At 39.1% G+C, this 26,594-nt stretch overlaps 1 protein-coding gene across 3 annotated transcripts in view; it reads left to right on the top strand.

The window, feature by feature from the left end:
- The window catches only part of RIMBP2 (RIMS binding protein 2), a 150,818-nt gene extending 125,419 nt beyond the window's left edge, over positions 1 to 25,399 (top strand). Inside the window, exons 15-25 of one of the 3 annotated variants that reach the window (XM_074159403.1) lie at positions 3,280 to 3,438; positions 6,394 to 7,125; positions 8,815 to 8,932; positions 11,710 to 11,862; positions 14,779 to 14,963; positions 17,147 to 17,315; positions 19,421 to 19,486; positions 20,886 to 20,989; positions 21,548 to 21,619; positions 22,661 to 22,795; positions 25,211 to 25,399. In XM_074159403.1, coding sequence (XP_074015504.1) covers positions 3,280 to 3,438; positions 6,394 to 7,125; positions 8,815 to 8,932; positions 11,710 to 11,862; positions 14,779 to 14,963; positions 17,147 to 17,315; positions 19,421 to 19,486; positions 20,886 to 20,989; positions 21,548 to 21,619; positions 22,661 to 22,795; positions 25,211 to 25,399 — 2,082 coding nt within the window. Of the gene's footprint in view, positions 1 to 3,279; positions 3,439 to 6,393; positions 7,126 to 8,814; positions 8,933 to 11,709; positions 11,863 to 14,778; positions 14,964 to 17,146; positions 17,316 to 19,420; positions 19,487 to 20,885; positions 20,990 to 21,547; positions 21,620 to 22,660; positions 22,796 to 23,391; positions 23,419 to 25,210 lie in introns of those variants that run through there. The other 2 variants (XM_074159404.1, XM_074159405.1) reach the window with 2 other exon arrangements.
- The last annotated feature ends 1,195 nt before the right edge of the window (positions 25,400 to 26,594 follow it).

Genomic DNA, 26,594 nt, shown 5'->3' with positions numbered 1-26,594 from the left:
CTGGAAGCTGAAAAAAACTGAAGCTGAAAAAAAGAAATGTGACTGGAATATCACATTTGGGCTCTGTGCTTTCTCTGTATGATGTGCTACTACTGTATATGAAAACATGCTGTGAAAAAAGGGAAGAAGGGAAGGATTTTTGTGGTCCATAAAAGCCATAGTTTATTACATTACTTTCAAGAGACATGTAAATTCTAGCAAAGAGATTTTTTTTTTTTATATATCTTAGCATGGTTGAATAATCTTGTTAGCCAAACATCTGACCTCCCATGTTGAAGGGTCCAAGCAACAGCATTCCTTCTCGTCTGAGGTCTGAGACTTTCTGAAATTTTGGTTCAGTTTATTATAGAAGTTCAAGCATTTGTAACTGTATAAACATTGCTCCAAATTTCCAGTGTTCTAAATAATGTGGCTTCAGGATTTGATTTGGTTTCATCTTCACATACATTTTTAGAACACAGAATCCTGCTGTTCTTACAAAATATGCTTGTGAGTAAGATGCATCTCCACTGTTGTATACAATTAAAATTTTTCTAGATACAAAGAGGGCAAGGTTTTCTAACAGGACTAGTGATCTTACTAAGAAGGCCCAGTGCAAAAAGTTTAGAGTATTTGTAAGGGACCAAGAACAACTTCATTTTTCTCATAGCCATAGCTCAGTTGACTTGCCTTACTCCATAGATAAGAGTAAAAAACTGCAAGCAAATGCAAGTAACAATGTTTTTTCATCCTTTTTATTAGCATTAGATATAGCTACTAATGGAAATACTTCATGTCTGTCTGTTGTATTGTGTTTTGGAAGATACATTGATTTTAAACTCCCCAGTTCACAGTTCTGAAACAGTGGTGCAGTAAGAGTCTCAGAGACCTTCTTTTTGTTCTTGAAAAGTATTTATGCATCTAAATATCTCAATACCTCTGAGGTCAACCAAGAATAAAATGGGGATAATAATTCTTCCTTTTGTCACAAAAATGTTGGAAGATACTGTTTTCTGCAAGCTGTTGATTCATTCTGTAAATAGATAATAAGGACAAGGGAAGTAAGTATCAGAGATAGACCTGAAATTCAGAAACAACTTGGGACATTTCCAGGAAAAGCAGTGCTAGAAAACACGTGAAATAACACAGGTGCATGGACTCTATGGCCACAGAGCTTTTACTGGAAATGTGCATGTGTAAATGCACCCAGTTATTGAACATAGCGCGTGCATGGCCTATGCCACACAGACTTAATTGATTGCAAGCAGAATTGCATAATTATTGCTCATATAATATCTCCTAGTTATGTTTTATACCTTAATTAATGTAGTGCTTGAATGAGAAGATTTATTTAAATAATTGAGTGGCCATTTAGGAAGGCACTCCTGTTATTAGAACCACAATGGAGAAGAAGCCTTGGAGACAGTTTGCTAGGTCTCTGTAGTCTGATTGCCCAAGCAACCAGGGCTTTAGTCCAGCAGTATTGGCCTTTGGTAATCTACGAGGCATTGGGCAAGTTTTGTAGTACTGTGCCAGCGCAACCCCCAAGTCAACTTGAAAACAGCTGAGAACAGGAGTGATCTTCTATGATAAACAGGACCAAGATCCTACTGGAATGGAACTGATTAAATAATATAATTTAGTATAAGAGCCACAAAGTTTAGATGTGAAAAATGAAGCATTAGAATATAGTCTGATCTTCTAACTTCAAAAAGAAGAGAAAACCACTTTGAAACTGCAGTGGCTTTTTTTATAAGATTATCCTAATATAATGCATCTGAAGGATCTAAAATAATTTATGGGCTTGGCACCAAGAATTACTATGAAAGGCTTCACCCTACAATCTTTTTAGCTCCAGAATGAAGAATTAAAAGAGGAGAGATCGTATCTTGTATTTGGAGGGCAAATCCATCTTCACTTTGGAGGAGTTGCTTATTGTAGACATTTTGTTCTCATTGCTGGGATTGACTGATATCAGCGTGTTACATAGCCATGGGAATTGATCTGGTACCACAGAAATTATTTCCTAATTAGTATTGCTGGGGGAAGGAATGCAGTAATTTTTAGCATTCTGTATTTCTAGAATATTTGATTCTCCAAATATTCTACTGCAATCTGACAGTCAGATGGCTCCATTTGAAAATTTGTCCTTGGAAATACAATGAGTTTTGTTTGGGATCTGATTTGTTAGATGTGTTGTTTAACAGAGGCCACTTCTATTTAACATTAGCAAGTCAGTAGGACATACTTTTCTGTACATATCTTCCAACTAATTGGAAACTTACAGGAACTTGAAATATTTGGACTAATTTTAAAAGGCAATTAAAGTTTTGGCTAGTCTATTACTACAATGTTTAAGAGAATGAAAGCTTCAAATTCCATCAGCTAGCTATGTCATACAATGATGGCAACATCCTGCAAGAATTAAATGCTGATCACTTTGAAATTATTTCACTGAATTTCACTGAATTTTTAGAGTTGGAAGGGACCATAAAGATCATCTAGTCGAACTCCCCTGCCGAAGCAGGATTGCCCAGAGCATGTCAGAGCATGTTACTCAGGACTGCATCCAGGCGGGTCTTGAAAATCTCCAAAGAAGGGGACTCCACACCCTCCCTGGGCAGCCTGTTCCAGTGCTCTGTCACCCTCACTGTGAAGAAGTTTTTTCTCATATTTGAGTGGAACCTCCTGTGTTCCAACTTGAGCCCGTTGCCCCTCGTCTTCTCACTGGCAACCACTGAAAAGAGTCTGTCTCCCTCCTCCTTCAACCCACCCTTAGATACCTATAAGCATTGATAAGGTCTCCCCTCAGCCTTCTCTTCTCCAGGCTAAAGAGTCCCAGCTCTCTCAGCCTTTCTTCATAAGGGAGATGCTCCAATCCTTGAATCATCCTCATTATGATGTGATGTAACAAACAGCTGTGAAGAACAGATGATATGTGAATTATCCTAGGGCTTTTTTAATTTGGTCAGCAAGTCCATTGATGCATGAAGGACCTCTTTAAATAAAGGGAATTTAATCAAGACTAAAACTAGATTCAGTGCTGTGAATGCAGACATCCTTTTTTGTATCACCTATGGGATCAAGATTGGATTTCTTGAATTGGAAGCATAAATGGGCAAGAAAAAATTATACATGATCTCTCCACTAGAACAGAGCAGCAAGCCACATGATGTAATTTATATGTGGTTATTAGTGTGATATTCAAATGCAGGAAATGCTCTACTCCTCACTGGTGTTAGACAAGGATTTTCGGCTTTACAGTCAGTAAAGATTTTTCTCTCTCGCCCTGTCAATTAGCCTCACTATTGCCATGGTGAAGAGTACCATACAGAGAGCAGCAGAGGTTCTGACTTGTCTGATATTATGGAAGAAGATGAGGAAGAGCTGTACTCTGAAATGCAGCTGGAGGATGGAGGAAGGCGACGAGTCAGTGTGACTTCACACAATGCACTTAAGGTAAGTGTGACTGCAGAGAAATCATAGGAGTTACCTCCATATTTTGATTCTTCCTTCAAAGCATTTCTTTTAGTCAATTATGGATTTTGCAGACCATTAAAACTCACACTGTCATATAGACCTAGAACTGGGGTGAACATTGTTTATGATGTCAAGGCCACTTTAATACATTTATTACTGGGGTTTTTTTGCATTATCTGATAGCCGATCTTTTAACTAATTGACTATTTCCTATATGTAAGTGTTGAAGTTCCAGTTTCTGTTCTATATCTAGGGATCTTTACTGTGTCTATACAACAATATACTACATGTACAAGGAGATTTATATAAACATACATACAGCAACTTGTTTTTTTCATGTCTGAGTAATTTTTCCGTGTTTCCAGTGCTAGTCCCATCTCTTCCACAGGCTTTAAAGCATGCTTGTAAGAAAGGAGGTTGGGTTAGCTTTGTGGGATAAATGTATTATCAGAAGTCCTCGTGCTCTGATTACTAAGGAATCAGCAGAGACAGTAGGGATATACCCATCAGAAATATTTCTTCAACAATACACAGGAATATTCATCATGAAAGACAACTTTAGTGTAACAAAGTATATATAGAATATTGAACCAACCCAGTACAGAATATGTATTTCCTGTAGTATATTTGTGCATGTAAATTGTATTTGCTTTTTATGTGTCTAGCAATTATACTAAATTGTGTTTTCTTAGAAAGTTGGATAAATTCAGTGATAAGGAAAACCACGGGTTGATTTTTCTTCCAATGTGCTATTAACAAAACATACTATTTTCTCATGCGTACAAGAATTTTGACCATTCTTGTAACTGCTTTCATGTACTATAAATTCAGTCCTTTTATTCTGATACTATCTGGAATGAGACAGGTACTTTTTCAAAAGGAAAAAATAATCAGTGTTTCTATTAATCTGCTAACATAAAGGTTGAAACTGAAATCCTTCTGCATGCTGCTTCTGTCCCTTTCCTGTGAGAAAAAGTGAATTATCCCTAGACTGTTCTTGTTCTTTATGCATCAGAAGGTATATTTACTTCTTGGTTTTAAATTAGTATTGCCAATGTTGTTATTTAAATAGAAAGGTCCAGAGCCTTAATTGGTATAGTAAATCATTTTAGACCCGTTAAATTCTGCAGGCATAGGTCTCTTGATGTAGTAGTGTATGTGAAGGGTACGGTTGCTCGACTCGTTCTGCAGAAGTGGAATTCATTGTATGAGCACTTCCTGGGGGAGGACCATGGATGTCGTGAGTCTCATTTGGAGAATACGCCCACCATGCTGATAAGTTTTCTGATACAAAATGCAGGTCAGATTCTGATCCCAAAGTGCTCGATAATTGCACCCTCTTTCACTAGATCCAATTTCACTTTGCAACATCAGTAATTAACAAAAAAAAAAAAAGAAAAATATTTACTGAATTTTCCATAATGTAATCAGATTCCTGTTCCTCTTGCATCTGAAAGTATGCCAGCCGTGCCCTTGCAGCTGTAACTCAGTATTCTCTCCCAAGTTAATAGATGCCCTCAAGTAACAAGAACACATTTTGCACACAGATATATGTTTGTTTTGTTGGGAGATTATTGTTCCCTTCAGTGGTTCCCTAAAACAAAGGCTGATGTGGGTGATTAAGGGAAGATTCGACTCACCTGATATGAGCATTCTAGAATGTGGGATATTTGGGCTCCAATCAGAACTATCCTGGTTCATACTTACAGACTTTTTTCCACTTTTATGGCAGTTTGTCTCAAAAGTTTCACAAGTGTGATACACATTTTAAAAATGAATGAAAATAGATGAAATAAATATAGTCATAAAGTAACTTACAAAGTTCCTAATGCCTGAAAGGGGAAGACATCCAAAACCCAGTTAAGTGTAACATGCTGAAGTCTCCAAGATGATCCTGCCATTATTTATGGGTGCTGTTGTGTCCAGAGACCTACTTGATCTGGGCATTGAGTAAAGAACAAGGAGAGGTCATCTCCGTGATGTAGACTCTATAAACCATGTCAATCAAAACCAGCACCTCCTGCATCATTATTCTCTTGTCTCTTCTCAGAGTCCAGCAAAGATACTGCATAGGATTCTTCTGTCCCACCAACCTGTGTTTTGTGTAAACGTAATAGGAAAATTACAAAATGTATCTGTCATGTTCAGAATGCTTATTTTGTCCAGGCTGGAATGGTTTTTCTTCTACTTCTGATATAAACAGAGATTTTTACTTAATTCTGCTAATAGGCTGATTTTCAAATCAAGCAGGTACAAGATTATGGTGAGGGATTTGATGACAGAGTGACATCAGAGAGCAGCCTGCTTCTCAGGGTTCTTTCTGTGGAAGCCAAGCTTTAAAAATGGTGCAAGTTTTTTTACAGTTTTACAAAGGAAACAAACTACTTTAATGACGTCTGCAAAATAGGTCTCCTCTGGGAGGAGATTTAGGAGTATTTGTTACTCAAATAGGATGCTTTAACACAGGCGAAGCAAGAAAGCTTGCTAGAACAGAATTTTCATTCTCAAGTATGGGTTCTGGTTACAAAGAAACATTAAATAGCAAATTGGCATGGGGCAAGGAACATACTAAGCATTAGTGCGGTGTTTTAATGTCATTCCCATTCACCATGCTGGAACCTGTATGCATCTTCTATTGCTTTGTTTTAAATGCATGGGTTTATTCTTGTTAGAGCATCACTCAGTTGTTTGTACTGACCTCTCATGTTGTATCTGAAGCACCCAGCAACTTCTTAATCATGTCTTTATTTTTCACAGATTCTCATTCAAAGCATGACGTCCTTTTCACTAAATAAGCTGCATGTCTTATGTTTACCATTGCTCTAAAACTAATTCTGTCTTTATTTTTCTTTTCTTCTCCCTTTTCCCTCCCATTTTATTTTTGTCACACACTATTTGTTCCCTGTCTGGTTTTTAACATTACATAATCTTAAGGAGTGCAATAAGACTAAGACCACTGAAGCCACTTTTTTGGAACATCCTGACTTTTCACAGCAGATACATCACAGTAAAAAGCTTTTCAGTATTCCAGAAGTAGCTGAAGAGGATGGTGAATACTCTGAACTGCTGTACAAGCAGGGTTTAGGTATGCCCTATAAAAAGCATCCCACAATAGCTAGAGACTCTAGACCACCTAGGCCCTACAATCAAGACCAGCAGCACAACTTCTGGTACCCAGCCAAGCACAGAATTTCAGGCATGGAGGATTATGCTGCAGACGACAAAGGATATAAATATAGCCGATCCTTATCAAGAAGCCCAGACAGTGGACTAGACTGTGGAAGTGAAGAAGAAGAATCTCGTTTTAATTTCAGATATACTTATGATTCAGTTTCTGCCAACGTTGCATCTAGCTGTTGCGCAGAGACTGCTAACTGTTCCTGCAGGAAAAGCATGAGGCCATTGCTTGCTCGCAGGAAAACTTTAACCAGACAAACCAGCATCGAAGAAGATTTTGGTGACCTGGGTCCTTCCTTTGTAGAGCCCAGGAGTGAACAGGTCAAGCCCAGTTACGAGAAAAAGTATGAGACTCAGAAATGTAATAGAACAGATAATTTGTCTAATGAAGATGTTCAGGGAGGCTGGAAGACCGACTTTAAAATGGCTGACTCTAGGGCAGCTGGGCTACTTGCAAAGCCATCCCACAGGGATGCAGAAGACTCTCTGGTGTGTGAAATAAATCTTCCTTCTAACATCTGCTTGCCAAATCAGTCTGTTTTCGTTCTTTTGTTCTTTTTGGGTTTTGTTTTTGTTTTTCTTTTTTTAAATTAATTTTTAGAGTCCATCCTTTGGACCTATCTGCTACATTTTTCCCTTTTTTTTTCCTCCCCATTCATTTTTGTTTATTATTCTGCATTTTCCTTTACCGTCCTCTTTTGTGTCATGCTGAAATCAGTTTAATTTGCTTTACAATGATTTCCCCACAGAACAAATTACAATAATGGCTGCTTTTATTAAAGGACAACTGAATCTAAATTTTAATTAAGGGTTAGCTGAACTATAATTTTTCCAAAATATTGTTTTTCTTTATTTTGCCCATCTAAATGTTGCTTTTTAAAAAAGCTGCATTTTAACTGGAAAAATATTTCATCAGTCTTTTTTTTTTTTTAATGTTGAGGAATGCATTTCATTGTGTTGTTTTTATTCACCTCATTCCCAGAATTTTCAGGATATGCTCTTTATCATGAAACATCTCTGGACAAAAATCAAGATTCTCCCCCAGTGTGACAGTGACCCAGATTTATGGAGTCACGGATTTCATCATACTTCCATTTTCTGCCTTATCTTTGCACTGTCACTACTTTGCCTTCCTTTTTAGACCATCTCTTCTTGCCTTTGAAGTTGCAGACTGCATCTCTGCGTGAGAATGCAGGCAAACAGCTTCTTCCAAAGGGAGAGGCCAGGGCCATCCCATACCTTCAAGGATGCCTCTGCGTGATCTTGCCTATTTGCATTTCTGTCCATTAATCTGTAGCAGAGTCTCCACGCTTTGGTAGACGCATCCGTAGGCTTCCCTGCTCCCTAAAGACCAGAGCAAATTCTTTACCCTCTCAGTCTGCAACAGTCCAGAGTGGAAAACTCCAATCTCACGTGTTTCATATAAGAGTAGAAATCAGCTGCCTGCTCTTCTAGCCTAGCAGTTTATGCTGAAATGATCCTTAAAAATTTCTCCCATTAAAGTGGTACCCAAGCTGTATTAGTCTCAATGACTGCGCGATAAACTCTGGAGAGCATTAAAATAGTACCATTTAGTTATTAAAATAGCAACGTTTCCTGCAAGGGTAGTGAACAGAACGAGACAGCTGTGATGTGAGACGAAGTGTGTCTACATTCCCTTCTACATGTTTCAATGACCTTTAAAAAGCTGTAACACCCGAAGGCCATTCTAGAAGAGCAGTGTGTTCAAAGGCAGAAGGACGTACACTTGTTCACATGCTGCAAACTGGACAAAGCTGTAGAGGCGAGTACAAAAGGCTTGCCTTTTCAGTGCAGTCCAATCTCCACAGCTCTCATGACTGGTTGTACTGCTCTTCAGGAGATTATAGCGTCATCTTAGCAGCAACAACAAAGGCAAAAGAATATTTCAAAAATTATTCTTTTCTTTTCTTTTTGTTCTGATGTGTGACTGCTGGTTACAAAACTCTGCCATAAATCAGGAAACCATTTTTTCTTTTGCAGGTTTGCCAGGCAACAGTATTTTCTTTTCAGCTAACCTTTCAGTTAAAAACTAAGTTTAGTTGCCTTTAGAGCTTATGCTTCCAAATGTGATTGACTTGATTAATGTCCAACCATATAACCATAATGTTTACCATGCATGTAACTTACAAACCTGTTTTTTCTGTTGTTGTTTTTTAGCTTTTAGGTAATCCGTCATCTGCAGGACGGCCTGAAAGGGCGGAGCATGCAGGGCGAAGGTCCTCTCATGGCAGTGCAGTGCCACAAAGGTCTCGACCAATGTTGGTCCCTTCCATTGGTTAGTTGGACAGATTGGTGCATTTCTGTTCTTTGCAGCCTCAGAGTTGGGAAGGCGGTCCTTAAAAAAGAAACCACAGACGCTTGTCTTGAACCATGGTTGCTCTTAGTTTAAATGGGATGAAATGGAACTAAAAACATCTCCATCTAAATATGAGTGTACCGGGGTCTCGCAGGGGCTGAATCAGTAGTCATTGACATCACTGGGAGTCTTTTCATTGAATTTAGTGGGTATTGGAGCTTTTCTAAGCTGGGTTAAGCTTAGATAGTGTTAGATCTTACCTAAGATGAAATTTGTAGGCAGGCTACTATATGATCAGTAAAATAAATGTACCCATTCAGCCATCCATTCAGCCATCCATCTTTCCATTCATCAACCATCATTTTGCATTTACTTTCCATTTTCTTGACTACTTTTTGGAATTTAGCAGGAAAAATGGAAGCTGTTAAATACAAGTTAGTAGAATTTGCATATATTTACTGGATTTGATATTTCTTACAGAATCATCCCTATTCTGGTTTACTTACGACTTAAACTATATGCTGGTATATACCAGAAAATCCAAAAAGTAGTGCAGAAAAGATAATGGAATCAGTACACTATGGACAAATACATATCTGTTAAAACTTGCACTCTATACTGACAAATGAGAAGCATTCACACTGACAATCAGGAAAAACATGCAAAACAGATGAAGAAAGAGTTCTGTGAGCTATTAGCAGAACTTTACTCTGTAGAAATGTAAAGTCGGTCCGGTTCCCATCCCTAACCTGGACTTTAATTTGTGAATACTTGTAGGCATCATCAGGAGGAGAAGGAAGCAGTGTCAGGCAAACCTCACCTAACATTTATGTGAATAACAGACATCACAAATGCAGATTATCAGAAGGAAAAGACTGATCATTGAGGAATGCCTTTATTTTTAAATAGTAAATATTTTTTCCTTTTCATAGAATCACACTAAAATGCCTGTACTGTAAATTAAAAGCAAACTCCCTCTAGTGGGCACAATTATTTTGGTATCTAGTAGATAGTAATTATTATTATTATTGAAACTATAAATCGGAAAACACGCACAGCTGTAACGTATGAAACTTTCTCAGTGTCTTTGCTATAGCATGACTGGTCAGAGACTGATTCTTGTCCCACATCCTGGTGTAAACCAGGATAATCGTCACAGGTGTCAATGGAATTACACTGGTATGAAAATGGTATGGGGGAGAATCAGCTCCAGGGAGGCCCTTGTGCTTCTGTTGACAGGTTATTGTTAGCTGAACCCAATAGCTTTTGGGTGATGGTGTAAAGACTGTTAGATTTTCATGTCCTTTTTCTCTGAAAGCAGCCTTTTTTTCTCAGGAGTAAAGATTTCTGGTTTATGTTTGGACCACTTAAAGCAAGTTTTGTATCTAAGCTCCTTCTTTTATATTATCTACTAAAACATTTTTTTATTAATAGCAAGAGAGTAGACAGGTTTGAATCAATCCTTTGGGTTTCCTTTTAATTAAAAAATATTGTGTAACACTGGTAGCAAGCAAACTACTGAGCATTACGTACAGCATCTAACAAAAAATGATTTGTTGTGAAGCTGTTGAAAGGCTTTATGTGTTTTTGAGTTCAAGAGTCCAAATTGCTGAATTAAAGACTAGTGTTTAAAATTGCTGAAAGATATGTATGCAATATTTCTCACTTTCAGCATCGTACTGTAATACATCACTTCGAGGGTAAGAGAGACAAATATAAACACTTGATAAAACTGTGCTCAAAATCCTGCTGGAAAAAAATCTACAAGATACGAAATGTATCAAGAGTTCAGATAAATAAAATGTGGTAGAAGTAGGGCATCCAAAAGCATATAGTAGAGCTTTATATAAACTTGAACCCGCTGTTCAGAACTCCCACTGACAGAGGAAGTTTCCCATGAATAAGGGCTGCAAGTATGGTTTTTGAAGAAGGAAATTATTGTAGTTGTGTCATTATAATACGTAGATCCACAATGTGAAAAGCAGAGTAAAGTAAAAGGGAAGAGGAAGGTATATACGGTTGAGCCAAAGTTTAGACTGCTTAAATACAGGAAACTGTTGTTGGCATCAGCATATGGCTCAAAAATGTGGATTTCAAATTTCTTGGCAGCAGCTTATTCTTTTACGTGCATGCCTGGAGTTTTTACTGTTATTCAGCTAAAGGGTCACTTCAGAGATGGAAAGTTCTAAAAGCAGCTCTGGGAGGTTAAATTAGTGGGAAAGACCTTCAAAATTGTAACATGCTTAGGATTTCAGTGATAAAACCTGTCTCCACAATGTTCCAGAATTTAAATTCTTTGAGATATTTTTTCCATTAAGCTATAAATACTTTGGATTAGTATCTTATTGCAGGTAGGATTCAAGTAAATTAATTAATTTTTGTTTTTAGGTTGATACTTTAGAAGGTGAAACACAGTTTACAGTGCTCTTGACCTTGCAGATCTGGCAGGTAGGATTGTTTAAACCTCATAATAAAAGATGATTCCTATCCAAAGATCTAACAAACAATATTTACACTGTATGAATTTTAAAAAGCGCAAAATTCAGATGCTTTAAAAAAAGGAGACACCCATTTCTGTGATTCCCCTGCTGAAGAAGGATTTCTAGAGGCTGAGACATCTGGCAAAGCTTATGCAGTGTTTAGCCTTCCTACTATATGCAAGTCAGAACAAAAGGTAGGCAGAGCCTGCCCACAGGAGCCTCCGCGAAGGCAACTATACAATATGTTTTAATAGATCATTCCCTTTTTCTCCATAGAAATTACAATGGACAGTAACAGTGAAGGCGGTCGGTCTCGGTCAGGTAGTGAGGGAAATATTTCACCTGTAAAAGAAGAAGCTTATTATCGCAGCATTGGTGGACACAAGAAATGGCCTCAGCAGCGTACCATGGCCTCTGAATATAGATACGGTATGCCGAACATTATTCATCCTTTATGACAGACACATTTTAGAGCTGCGTGTTAACAAGTGCGGTTTCTGTATGACAACATTGCATGCAATGCAGAATGCAGGGGAACTAGCTCTTAAGTCCTGTCTGCTCTCAGGTAAGTTTCTCCAGCTCAGCTGTAAGGGACGAACAGCCCTTAGTCCTCTGTCCTGAAACTGCTGTGCGGCCACCTTTCCATACTCGACCGAGTCCAAGCACACTGCATTGCATGAACCTCTGTGAAGCTATGCTGCTACTAATGCCAGTCAGTATTTACTGTATACACCTGAACAACCATTCATCGGAATGACCACATTTCCACTCGAATCATACAGACAGGCCAGGGACAAACAGTAGCTGGTAATCACAACCCAACGTGTGTGATAGGAAGCAGTTACCAAACATTATTCTGATTTACGGCTTGGGCTAAAGAAAGATTCAGGGTCTTTTCAATGACCACACAGGACTTTGGCTATTCCACTTGGTGAAGACAAAAATTACTCTTATTTTTAGGAGTAATTATATCATAATGACAAACTTACATTACATGAGTAAGGCAATTATACCTACTACCGATAGTATTTGTTGCTTCATCAACATAGAAATCATTACATGATCAACAACTCAGTTTTCATAGTTCATAACACAGTAAATTAAAGTGCCTAACACTTAACCCATAAAACTGCCCAGGCCACATATAGAGCTAAGAAATACATTAAGGTTTTGTTGATATCTGAAATGAAACAAAAGGGGTCCTGGAAGTTTAGGTAAACCATAATTTAATGTTGAGTTCCAAAGCAAACATACCTGACGGTTCATCAGCTTGTGTATGTTGGTGTTTGTCTAGTGGATTCAGTGCAACTGTGTTTGCAACTGTGCATCAGTTGGGAATCTGGCTGGCTGCATCCAAAGACTAAGATTTTACACATACAGTTACATGTGTGTGTATATATGTATGAAATAGGTATATACGTCTTGAAAGAGTAAGAGAAGCGGCTAATGAGCTAATCAAGAGATTATTTGCTTCCTCGTTCACTGAAGCAAAGATGACTATTCTGACTCAGATTATTACAGAGCAGTGCTTTTAACAGAGATACATTTGGCTATAATTCATCTTTGCACCTAACCCTCATTAACTGCAGTTGCAGTTGGATGCAAAAATCAATATTTTTAATTTAAAAAACAGAACACCCCTTAACTCACCTGCTTCACATTGCCTGGTGGGACTAAGTATGAACCCCAGAATGACTGCAACCTGACTGCAGGAGGAGAACAGAACAGAGAAGAATCCCATCCTTTGTGTCCCATTGCTTTCTGTTCCACATGTGCCCTTCTCCCATACTTCCTTTCTGTGCTTTGTGCCTGCCTAAAGCTTCTTGGCTGGAGTTTTTCCCTGCCCTTTTGCTATTTTGCATTTTTCCCTGTTCACATTCTTTCTTGCACTCTGGACCCAAGAGTTGGTAGCTGTTCCCTTAAAGCTGTGACCCTCTGAAAATATTTTTTCTGGTAGTTTAAAAATATCAAATGTTGACTAAAATGCATCTGATGTTGAGGCAAAAAGAGGAATTTTATCTAAAATGCTCCGTATTGAATGTTCAAACTGTTAACTGGAAATGGGAGTCACTAATTTGTAAGAGATGACCAGAGTAAAAATTGTATTAATATGAAAATTGTTTGGAAAAAAAATTATATAGTTGAACTACACTTTGATCGTAATTCATAACTGCTTTTTGAAGTTATTCATTCTGAAGGATCTTGTAAACTGGATGAGAAGTGTTGATTCACCAAAGATCAAAAGTACGTGACTCCCACTGAAATTAGCGGGATGAGCCAGGTTTTTCAGAAGTGGATTGTGATTTTGATGGCTTTATTTTTGGGGACTTTGTATGTCTTGAAAGAACCTGTTTTTTGGGAAAGTGCATGCTCTTTCAAGACAAAAGCCTTTGAAACCTGTCAATCAAAGCACTCATTGTTAGCCACTTTGGCCTGATTTTCTAATTCAGTTTTACTGAAGCCCATCCTTAGGTGTGTTGTTGAATCATGGACTGAACACATTCTCCAGATCATTTGAAAAGCCTGAAAGATGTGTGAAAGAAAATGTCAGTTCTCATTTTTTATGTCCTAATTGATTTGCTGCCCTGCAGTGGACAGAGTTCAGTGCAGTGTTAAGTGTTGTGATATTCATGGATGATCTTTCTTAATGAGCTTATGGTTAAATGCAGTCATAGCTAATCGTTCCTCCCAGATTTTAACGCCTCTCGTTAGTGTTTGGGTTGGTTTGGGCGCTGCTGGCTGTGTTAACTATTGACTGTGTTTAAATAAAATCACAGGCAGTGCAGTCCCAGCCCTGCCATAACTAACACTACTGCAATACATTTCTTCTTGCCTGTCTGGAGAGAAGAGGTTATAACCATGTTTTAAACATTGTACCTAAAACATGGGATGTCAACACAGCTGGGATGTGCTTTCTTGTGTCCATGAAGAGCAGAAGCAGCTGTGCTGGAAAACAGGTGGATCCAAAGCATGGTTATTTTTGCAGTAATGATAAAGCCTATCAGACTCATCATTATGTCACTCTTAACATGCTTCATTACTTTACGGCAAACTCTGGGAAGCCTAACAAAAATCGCTTTCTTACCTGAGCTGTATTCATGTGTGTAAATGTCAGTGTGGCGTAGGAGATCAACGCCACATTGAGTGCATGCAGATTGTATGTGCTTTTTAAAAAATAACAACTTGCTAATTAAAAAAACCCCACCAAACTTAGTAGGATATGCGTTCAGTTACTGGGTTTTTTTCACTGAAGTGCCAAACATTTTTCAGACGTTAACTGGAAGAGTTGAAAGGTGAGGCCAATTTGTATTACTGAATTGTCCTTTTCTGAATTTGCTTTCATAGATGGCTATGGTGGTCATGACCATCTTTCTCCCGATATTTATGAAGAATCAGAAACAGATCCTGGCACAGAGGATATAACTACCAGAATATTTGTTGCACTTTTTGACTACGATCCGCTGACAATGTCCCCAAATCCGGATGCTGCAGAAGAAGAGCTGCCATTTAAAGAAGGACAGATCATTAAGGTGGGATCTAAAAACAAAGGAAACAAAGGACTCAGTTTTACAAACAGGGTCTCCTTTGTTCCCTGTGGAGAAAGCAACTTGTGTGACCAGAGTCCAAGGGGTTTTTTCTTCCAGAGTTTCAGGCTGTAAATCTCACTGGATCTGGAATGTAGTATCCAGTGCTGGAGGCTTAAAAACAACTAGGGCAAAATGGGCAAAAATCTCAAAGTTGCTATAGATAGTTACGGCCGGACTGAATTAGATATTTAGGTGCTAAGACCAAAGTTGTGCTTAGTGTTGGGCTTTCATATGTACCAGAGCTGCTGTATTTGTTGAAATGCTGAACACTCCTACCTGCTACGCACTTCAGCTTAACTGAAGTCCAGAAGTTAGGTATTTCTCTTCCAGTGTCATCCTTGTCTGAAACGAGGAAAGCCACTCCCTTTGGTGCCTGGTTGGTGCAAAATACACAAGCTGCCTCTAAACAGGGCGCTGAAGACAAGCTGGGCCTGTTCCAGGTGCCAGGGACAGGCTCTGTCAATGTTGTTAGCCATGCCCTCTGCCCCAGCTTGCCTCATCTTTTCGTTGTGCAGCTGCAAGGCAAATCTGTTCAATTTGCTGATCTGATTTTAAAAAGCGAGCAGATTTTTTCTGTTGAATCAGCAAATGTAAGCGTCTCCCGCAGCCTTGTATCTTATTAGTCTGGTGCAAAATGGGCAGAAATGAGAGAGGCAGAAGGAACAGCTGCTGATGGTCCAAGGGCAACTGAGATTTCTGTGTGATCTGAAACAGAACCTGAAAAAAATGTAGACTGGTTTATTACACTACCCATTTCAAAGATAAAATGGTAACTTTAGCTGTTAAGATGCTGACTGACTGCCGCTGTGGTGGATTGGATCCTAACACAAATGTCTGTATCATAAATCACTTTTTTTTTTGATGTTAGATATTTTGCTTACATCCTTACATGATAGATACGTATGCCAAAAATATGGAACTTTTTCTTTGCAAGAATGTTCATTTCACTCAAGTATTTTAATTCTGTCTTCACAAATACGTACGTGTTTGGCACTGAAAAGTCTAGAGAGATCCCACATCAGATATATATTCTCAGTGATGCTTATTTTATATTTGGGACCATGGTGATTACTATGTGCTCTGCTGCTTTGAATTTCTCATCAAATCGTTGTGAAGATGGATTAGTTTGCATTTGCAAAATACTTTTCGTACATTACCTGAGCAGCGGGATGGTGGAGGGTCAGTTCCACCGGGAGCTGGGTGCAGCCTGTCCCAACACGCGTTAGGGTCACACGCGCTGTACGTGTGAAGACGTGGTGGTACCAGGTGAGTCGGGGATATATAGTGATGAAGACTCCCCTGCTTCCCAAAGTTGAGGCTATTCAGTGATCATTTTTAATGAACTCTGATTTGAACTGAAGGGATTAGTTTGGGGGGTTTTGTTTGTTTTTAAAGAAAAGAAGAAATGATCGAGCCTAAACAAGGAACAATCTAACCTCAGTTTGGCTTTAAGATGTTTAGTACTGTCCTCGATCTAGGCCTCTGGATCATTAGTAGCCTTTATGAATTGACTGCATTTTTAGAATTTAAGAGAAATTTGGGATTTACCTGTTCTCCATGGTGAAAATTGATGCTATTTTAATACCTTAATTCATGTCTTCTGGAAAGAAATAGCATAGCTTAAGGAAGTACATGTACCAAGTATATTAAGTATTAGATCTATCATATCAAGTATATTAAGTATTAGGCATATTTGATCATACGCAAGTTGTTCTATTTAAAGTAACAACACTTGGCTCAGTTTTGCAAATGCTTCATTTTGAATAGAGTTCATACGGCACCAAGACGGGTGCTGTGCGAATAATTCCGTAAGCACGAGTGTAAACCCTTCGGTGTACTTCTGGCTCTGCACAGGGAGAAACTGGTGACTTCTAATGGTGTCTCTCACTGTCGGTGCATTTCACCACTAACAAAAAAAGTCCAAATTCTGCTTATGTATCTGAAGTCATAATTCAAATTAACATAACAATTCCAGTTTTGTAACATGTCAGAGTAGTCCAAAACTAATATAATTCCATATCCAAACTGTAGTCGTGTGTCCGTACTTTAGCAACCATTTGGCCTATATTAAAATTCCTAAATGCTAAAACCTTTATTGACCAACATTATCGCTCTTTGAATAACAGGTTTATGGGGACAAAGATGCTGATGGATTCTATCGTGGAGAAACCTGTACAAGAATTGGCCTTATCCCATGTAATATGGTCTCTGAGATTCAAGCAGATGATGAAGAGATGATGGATCAGCTTCTAAAGCAAGGCTTTCTTCCTTTGAACACGCCAGTTGAGAAAATCGGTAAGGAAAAATATATATGCTTCCCTTCTCCTGACTTTTGGGTGCTATTAACTTGGCTGGATCTGCTTTGCCTTTCGTTTTTACAATATGCAGATGCATCTAAAGTTTACAGCAATTTACTACACCATGGGATACATTCTGTGTCAGTATCTGGATGACTTTATTCAACTAATATTTAATCTTGGTCACATCTTTTGCTGCAAATGAGGACTTGTATCTTCACCGCTCCACTCTTTACTTTCTTGTCTTATTAACAAAGAAAAAAAAAAAGAGGGGTTTGTCACCTGAAAGATTTCTAGACACAGAACATGATCCCTGTGCTTTGGAGTGTGCTGTGCTGAGGTGCTTTGTGATACGCTCACTGCTGCAAAGCATAAAAAGAATCACTTATTTGTTGTTATTTTTATTCTTCTACAGTTTCCTACTTTACCAGTAATTTAAAGGGATGGTGGCAAAGGGTTATGTGTAATCTCATTTGGGATAGCACTACATATTATGAGATTTTATGACTATTGCAGTAACAAACCCTTTAAAAAGCAGAGTTTGGCCAAACAATTCTATATTATGAACCACTTGTGTTACATCATTGGTTCAGTGTTGTACGCAGATACACAATGCAAGTATCTGAATTTAGATTTATTTCTACAAATAAATTTCAAACAACTATCTCAAGAAGTTTTAAAATTTTCAACATGATTCAGAAACTATAAGGGGCTGGAATTGGTTCGGTCCTGTTTAAAAGTGAACTGTAAAAGTGGTTGCTAAAAAAACCAAAGAAATCTTCCACAGTTGTTTTCTTAGATTGAATAAAACCTTATTGTTTCCAAAATTGTATTAGTAAATGTGAGACGAATTATTTTTTGGTTTTTTTTTTTTTTAATATTGAGATATTTTTTAATTCTCCATTGTCCATGAAAGGGAAGGACGATTTAAGTTCATAATTGAGTTCTTAATTCCAATCTGTGTATTTATTTACTTATGCCACATAAATACAACCAATACTCCCACCCACTTGCACTTGTAAACCCCCCTGCCCGTCTGCTCCTGTGGGTCAAGCACATACACCTGCACGTACATTGATGGGACAGAAGCTTGGGGTGGACACAGAGTGGGACCTGCAGATGTGCCCGAGTAGGTTGCTTGCACGAGTCCTCGTTTTGGCACGGGTCTACATCATTTGAGGTCTGTCAGAATGAGCTCCCCCCGACCTGCGCCAGGGACAGCTGGAAACACGACCGGGGGCCTGATGGCATTAGGAACTGGCTAATTGTATTTCTGCTTCTAGCAGCGAGGTCACACGTGGGTACAGAAAATATCTTCCTGAACAGCTACGATTGAAACTCACTGCTTCAAGCCCTGCTCAGCGCTCTCAGTTCTTAAGTCAGGAAGTTGTTGATAGAGAACACTTGTGAAAATGAGACCACTCAGCTGCATAGCTCCCCGGAATCGGAAGGGTTTGGCTGTCTAACAGTCATGCTTTGTGAACAGAATTGGATTTTTTGGTTGCGCTCAACTGGCAGTGTCTCCTGAAACTGCTGAGATACCAGAAAGTCTTTATCTTGGAAAGAAGGAGAGGCAATTTGTGACAGAAATGTTGCCCTGCCTTATATTTTTAAGCAATTCTTTTTATTCTGGGATGTTTCTGAGCAAACTGTTAGCAACCTACCCCCAGCAGTTCACCTTTAAATATTTCAGCACTTTGAAAGCATGATGTATTTTCTCTTTAATATGGATTTAAATTGTTAGCCATTTAAAAAACAAACAACAAAAAAAACCGCAAACGCTTTTACTAACAGATTTGGAAAGAATAGTTAGTTTGGCTTAATTTTGAACTAAATCCAAATTCTGGACAGCAGAGATCCACGTGCTCAGGCCCTTGCTGTCACAGAGGCTGCCCACGTGGATTTTCAGCAGAAACAGGCTCTAATTGCCAGTCTGTCTCGTGTTGTTACTCGTATTTTTAATGTCATATCAGACACTTTACATGCTGTGTTCATATGACTATATTTTTCTTAATCCTTTGCCCACATTAAATCCTTAAAAACAGAACTTTGAACAGCTTCATATCTTTTCTTCTTTTATTTATATGCATTCCTTTCCTGAAGTCAACTGTGACCGTTTCAAAGAGAGCACACGCTCTGTACACCGCAGATCCAGAAAGTCTAAAAGAGGTCTGTGCTAAGAACCAATAATTTGATTCAAGCTGTAAATTAGCTGAAATGATTTGAGCTGTCTAGAGTTATTTTTTTTAATGCCTTTGAACTTTTGGAAACCAGAAGTTGGAAAATACTGTCTCGTAGCAATTAGGCATAGGATCCTTTTTGGATTCTTTTCTTGGTCGTAGAGGTGCCCTTGGCCCTGAGCCGCGGGCAATGGCTTGCCCCAGAGCAGTTCGTCAAACGGAAAGTGAGACACTTAGGTTTGGGTTGATCCAGGCTGTTGGGAATCGGGGGATCGGGTCCCGCCTCTCGTACAGCCCCTGCCTTCACCTTGGCTCTCTCCTCGTGTTTGGTGTAAATCCCTTGCGTTGGTGGCTGGGAAATCGCTCCAACCCACCCGCTGCAAAAGTAAGTGATCTCCTCTGACCGAATGCTTCAGTGGCAGCCGGTGGGTGCCGGGCCAGCCCCGAGTGCATGCTCCACCCAGCACTTGCTCCGACATTAGCCAGCCTTTATCCTTCCCCTCCTGCCGGCACAGCCACAGGGTGCCCCGCACCCCGGTTCCTCTGTCACCCTGCCTAACGCTCATCAGACCCGCCCTCAATGCCTGTCTAAGTAGCACTAACAAGCATGTTTCTCTTGCTGCAGCAAAATCATCCGCAAGAATCATGCTAATGATGTCATTCAGATTTGGAATGAAGCCCGTTGGGGACTTCTCTGTAAATGTTTAATATCAATCAATAAACATTTCACATGGTTTTTTGGAAACTACAAATTTTGCTCCTTTCCTTCTGTTCCCCACAAAGGAAATTTGCAAAATCAAACTTGAGAAGCTGCTTTTCTGTATTCAAGTCTTGAAAATATTGCAAACCACTTGCGTAATGGGGAGCCTCTTTTGTCTTGGGCCAGCTGAGAGTGTCCCTTTCTCCTTCCAGTCTCCCAGCAGAAAGTTGAAGAATAATCCCAGGCACGAAATTCCTTGTGATTGGGGTGGGGGGAGCGGGAACAGACAGGAAATGTGGAAGTTTGAATAAAACGAAACAAACGTGAATTGTGAATGTTTTGGCTTTTCGTATACCCTGGTAACCTCTGATTCTTACAACCGAGAATGGCTGGAAATTTTGGAAGGTTAGTTTTGCAGATAAATACTGTTCAGAGGGTTCAGTGGTTTAGGATAAAGAGGGCAAGTCACCCGTTAAACAATTATTTATGAAACGTACGTGCTGGTTTGAAACCTTTATCTGTGTGAATAGCTTTGGTAATGTGTGACCTGGTACCTCTGTGCTAGAGAAATGTCAACATTGTCACTGCGCTGTTGTGAAAATGACGTGGGGAAAAATTGCACCTTGTTTTTCTTTTCAAAATAACTTTGATAGCTTTCCTTCCCTTCCTCTCCTTGTGATCGGAACAGAAAGAAACAGACGGAGCGGCAGGCAGCATTCCGTGTCTACACGAAGGATGGTGGCGCTGTACGATTACGATCCAAGAGAGAGTTCTCCTAACGTTGACGTAGAGGTATTGGCATAACTGTTTACTGTGGGTCCCGTTGGCGGGGCCAGGTCAGCGCCGGCATCGATGAGCGCCAGTGGCCAGTGACAGGGATGTGCAAAAAAAAAAAAAATCAGTTCAGAATGACAAACATGGGGCAAGTGTTTTGAGGCAGATGTCTACGACACACGTAGGACTTCTGTACTTCCCCGGCCCACACCAGGACAATACAGCGCAGAACAGCATTCATCATACATTCTGTTTCTTTCTCTGAATTGATGCAGCTGAGCTTTCATGAATGTACAGCTTGTCTGTAATTTATTTTTTTTTTAATAACAACTGAGCAATAGCTAGATCTTCAGTTAAAAATAGCTAATTGTTAGCTAGAACCTGGTGGGAGAGGTGCCAGATTTAGCAAGCTAAAGAAAAAAATAAGAAGAGAAGAAAATGGTTTTGCTTTCACAGTAGGTTTTACCAACTGTGTCTTAACATAGAGGGAAAATATTAATGTATTTACTATGAATAACGACAGTGCTAACCTTTGCCTGACAAAACATGTCCTGTCACCTGTTCCTTTCTCTGCAGGCCGAGCTGACGTTCTGCACCGGGGACATTATCACTGTCTTTGGTGAAATTGATGAAGATGGATTTTACTATGTGAGTTGGCTTCTGTTTGATCACATCAAACCATTTCAGACTGTTAGAGCACTCTTCACTAGCTTGAATTAGCAAATGACAGACTGGGGGGGGCTCAGCTCGTGTTGTGGGAATATCCCTGATCCCAATTTAACAAACCCATTGACCCACCGGGCGTGCTGGGAAGCGCTGTCGGAATGGGGTTAGTGTCACCATCCCCTCCTGTCCCTGGGAGATGGAGCTCACGACCAGCCCGGTTAGAACCAGGCTGGGCTCGGCTCCCGCAGCTGCACGGGCTGTACAGAACCCCAGCAGCTCCCTGGGCTGGAGGGGACGCTGTGGCACTGCAGAGGGGTCACTCTTGCCCCTTCGGCACATTGCTCTAGGGACTGGTGTTCAGGCAGCTCGGAGCTGGTGCTGGCAGTTTATAAGTAATACTTGCCCCATTTAGTTGCTCGAAAATGTGTATTTTGATGTACGCAAACATATGAATGACTTCTAACAGGCAAGGAGTTTCACTTGGGAGAAAACCACCCGGGGAGAGGCTGTCACTATGATAAAAGGTTATTTGATTAAAATAAATCAATACAATATTTCAGTATTCTTTTAAGCACTGGTTAGCTGATTGTACTACTGGCATTTCCTTAAGAAGTGGAAGAGTTTGGTCATGGGAGACAGTGTTCCAGCGCTGCTCATCCGGCTGAACTGGCAAGTCGACAGCAGCTGCCCAGCCGCAGCTGGAATGTGCCTTTTCCATTTCCACACTGGGCTGCAGAAACAGGCCCGGCTCTCTCTCTCCGATACATTTTAGAAGTGACCCCTCTTGAAACCTGCGTCTCCGTGGCACGGAGATGAAGAACCCAGGGGTGCATTTGCTCTCCCTTACACACACCAGCTCTTGTGGCCTTCAAAAGGGTGTAAGCTCTTAAGGTCCCAGGTGACCTCAGATGGACATTCCGTCTCCCTCACTGGCTTTGAAATAGTCAAAGTATTTCCTTGCCTTCTTGGGAACCGGCAGTTGCTTTCATTGAAACATTGACTAACATTTTCATCATGTTGCAGGGTGAACTTAACGGACAAAAGGGGCTGGTTCCTTCCAACTTTCTTGAAGAAGTGCCTGATGATGTTGAAGTCTATCTCTCTGACGCACCCACGCGATACGTTCACGATACACCGATGCGTACAAAAGCAAAAAGGGTAAGCAACCGAATAAGAAAATCTTAAATTTTTATTTTCCATTCCGTTCTGTCTCATATATAATTTAGACATTACTTTTAACATTTTAAATACATTTGCTTGTTTAAAATTAATTTTCAAATATATAAAAATAAAACAAAGAAAAATGACTTGACTTAGCCTTCCACTAGGCTCATTACATTTGTAAATGAAGAAACTAAATTTACCATTTGATTGCGGTCATTACAGTACCTTCAGTTATAATTGGAGTTTAAACAGCTTTTCCCTGGTGAAAGTAGTTACTTCCTAATGCTTCTAGAGCTCCTCTCACTACATGCAGTATCTAGAGGGAAGCGAAAGTTCTTGTGGATGAAAGACTGGTACAAGCCTTCCTTTAAGTACAAGCAGTAACTGCAGCCCAGACAGTGCTCTTCTTTTAATCCTTATGACTTCCCCTTCCAACTGGCATTAGTTAATTGCCCAGAGACTTCTCTTTTATGAAAGACTAACCTTGTTTAGAGTATCTCATTTTTGGTTTTGTTTCATCACTGCAATACTTTTATATATTATATATTTTATATATATTTTTATTTCTTTGCTCATCTGCTTGGAAACAGAAGAAGAGTGTTCATTTCACACCTTAATAAGGCAATGTAGCCTTCACGTAAGTGAGCAACTGAAGATACCAATAGAGATTTCAATTAAAGCTACCTGGCTATCTAATGCAAGTCTTGAAACTTAATTGTGGGGGAAAAAAAAAAAAAGAAATATGTCTCCAAAGTCCTTGGCCACAGAGTAGGCTGTTTGCTTTTATTGTATCTAGCCAAGTCAATTTAGGTTTTTTAAGGAGACAAATCCTTTAAAAAGGAATCTTTAGAAGTACGTCGAGTAGACCTCACTTTATGAAGGTCAATGTTTGGAACATATTTCTTCATGAGCGAACTGTTTATGTTTACATAGAAAGGAGAGTTTGATGTCTAACTACCCTACAAACAAAAGCTGCATATTGCATTGTTAGCCAACCTGGGATGTAAAAATACCAAGCTCCTACATCAAGAGAAAAGCACAACTTCCCCAACCCTTAAGGAGCATAAAAATGAAACGTAAGCGGATACGTACGGTAGTTTACAAGGGTATAGTTGGTTTTGAAACTCATTACACTCAAATATAGCTACTTAAATTGTCTGCCTTAAAATGTGTTTTCCATAATCGATTATACCCACTTTGCCTAAGACCAACTATTCAACAATTCTGAAAAAAATCCCTTCATACGGTACAATTTACTCAGATTTTCCTAGAAAGTGCACATTTGAAATATTAGCAACTGTTTGGTTTACCAATGCAATAAAAGTCTCAGTATGAAACATGCAGCTCGCTAAATGAATGCATTAGACTAAATATATGGTATCTTCAGGTGTACGTTGGGGTGCTTTACCAAGTTGGTTTTGTTTTGTTTTGGTTTTTTTTCATTAGAACTAGACCTTGATTTAAAATCAAAGTAGGCTTGAAGCCCCTTTGCTTAACTCACTGTTGCACAAGCCAGTAAATCGCTAATGTTTTAACTTGAACTACAAGACAACAGGGGTCCCTAAGGCATGGATTCTACTATGAAAATATCATCTTAACTGATAGCATCACCTTCTGTCAGCCAGGCACTGTACTTAGGATAGGCTGAGTATAAGTAGTTTTAGCATTTTCATTCAAGTGCTTTTAATGATTGAAAAAAAAAATAGCTGTTTTAAGATATTTAGGAATGCTGTCATCTAACTATCGTACAAGTATTCACCTCCATTCAGCAACCTCATAGCCGCAGCACACACATCCAGCAGTCAGGGTCTTTAAGCTTTCTTTGATTGCGATTAAGGTTCATTTTAGCTTTTGCTTTTTCCTTTTTTATTTTTTTTTCAAGCCAGTGTGCCATCTTCTCAAATATGTACATAAAGTTTGCTACCCAATTTTAAAGAAAAAGGCATTTAAAGGACATAAAAATAAGTGATGATGTAGCATTTTAGTAACTTCTTCTGAACAGTTTGGCTTCTTGTTACTCTGTAACAATTAACACATTTATTTTTCTTAAATCTATAGCTAAAAGTACCCTTCTTCATTTTTGTACTATCAGAGTACTGAAATGCAAAACCAAACCCAGTTTTGTGGCTTTTCTGGCCAGAACTATGACAAAACAAACGTATCCAACCCTTTCTTTAAAAAAGTATAACCGAACCAGGGCTCTATTGGAGTGTTTTCTGTTTCTTATCCTTTTTTCTCAAAATTTATGTATTTTCCGTAAGCCCATACAGTATTTTAAGCCACAAAGAAGAATGGAATCAGCCCTTTTGTTTAAGTGGGTAATGGGACAAGTGATGTTACCAACTTTCTTGATGATGATAGCTTTTAAGCTTTCAAACATTCAATAAATCATAACAATGTACCTAATAGGTTCCTCCTGAGAATACAGGTACATCCCGGAGAGCACCATCCCCCACAGTTCATCTCCATTCTGGGTCACCTACGTCACCTATGGGTTCTGGTAGTCCCGGGAGAGGCAGGGATATGTCCTCGAAAAAGAAAAAGGGGCTGCTTTCCAAAGGCAAGAAACTGCTGAAAAAGCTTGGTGCAGTGAAATGATTCATGTGCTCCTGGACAACTTGTAAAGCTTCCAGTCTGTGTATTATTTTTTTTTTAAACGTCAAAACTAGGGCTTTCATGACTATGCAGTACAACTTTACCAAACCTTTGTATTTTTAACTCTGACATCAATAGAATCATGTGACTTGCTTAATCAAAACAGCAAGACAAAAGGAAATGGATTTGTTGTTGCATTAAAAAAAAAATAAAAGTTGGATTAAGACCAGAAGAACATGGTTTTATTTGAAGTCAACTCAACACCTGCAACTCCATTGGATAAATTTCAGCCTTTAGTCTACTTTAACCACAAGTGGGGGGAGAAAACTCTGTCCATTGAGTCCTGGTTCAGAGAGACCACCCCACTGTATGTAACCTTTATCACAAACAAAAATGGTCTTGAAACTCCTAGTTTAATCAGCCTTGATGTTTGCCTTATTAATGCACAACGATTTGTACTGTCTAATAAATATACAACGTATACTTTGTATGTACTGTGTATTCAACTGTCTTCATCTTCCTAAAACATGGTAATTTAAGATCAAGTACTACGTTACTGACTCCATTCAATGTCTCATGTAACTCCTGGGAGTTTGAAGTGCTGTGCAAAATGCTCTTTTTGTTGTTTGGCTTTTTTTTTTTCCCCCCAAACCAAACCCCTTGTATTGGTTTCTTTTGTCAACATTTTCACTCAACTGAAATCAGATACAGTGTAAGTTATTCCGAGCCATGCCCAGTTTGTACCGTACAGCCTCCAGTTTTGGAGTTCCTGGTTCACTGTTCTAAATTACTGGGGGAGGGGGTGTGAAAACCAAACCCTCAACAAACACAACAATAAAAACCACTTTACTCCCCAACTTTTTTCCTGTGGAGGTACAGTCCTAAGATAAAAGGCATTTTCATATTGATGATGTCAGATTCAAAATAAAGTACATGTCTAAAGTAAAAAGTGGAAAACTGTGTTACATACACTAAGCCGTAGCCAGTAAAAAGGCTGCAACAGCTGGTAATCAAATATTAATTGCAATATTGGCATCTCAATAAAAACAATCTTACACATTGATGGCAGTCATTGGCTGTTACTATTTTGTAACTGTTGTCCATTTGTAAATTGTTTTTACTGTTTATACATACTTTTCAGACTGCCTTTCTTTTTGTAACTTACGGAAGGTTTATAAATGAATGATCAAAGCTTCCC

Source organism: Numenius arquata, chromosome 16, assembly GCF_964106895.1.
Source record: "Numenius arquata chromosome 16, bNumArq3.hap1.1, whole genome shotgun sequence".
Lineage (NCBI taxonomy): Eukaryota > Metazoa > Chordata > Aves > Charadriiformes > Scolopacidae > Numenius > Numenius arquata.
This window is presented reverse-complemented; position numbering and strand designations above follow the sequence as displayed.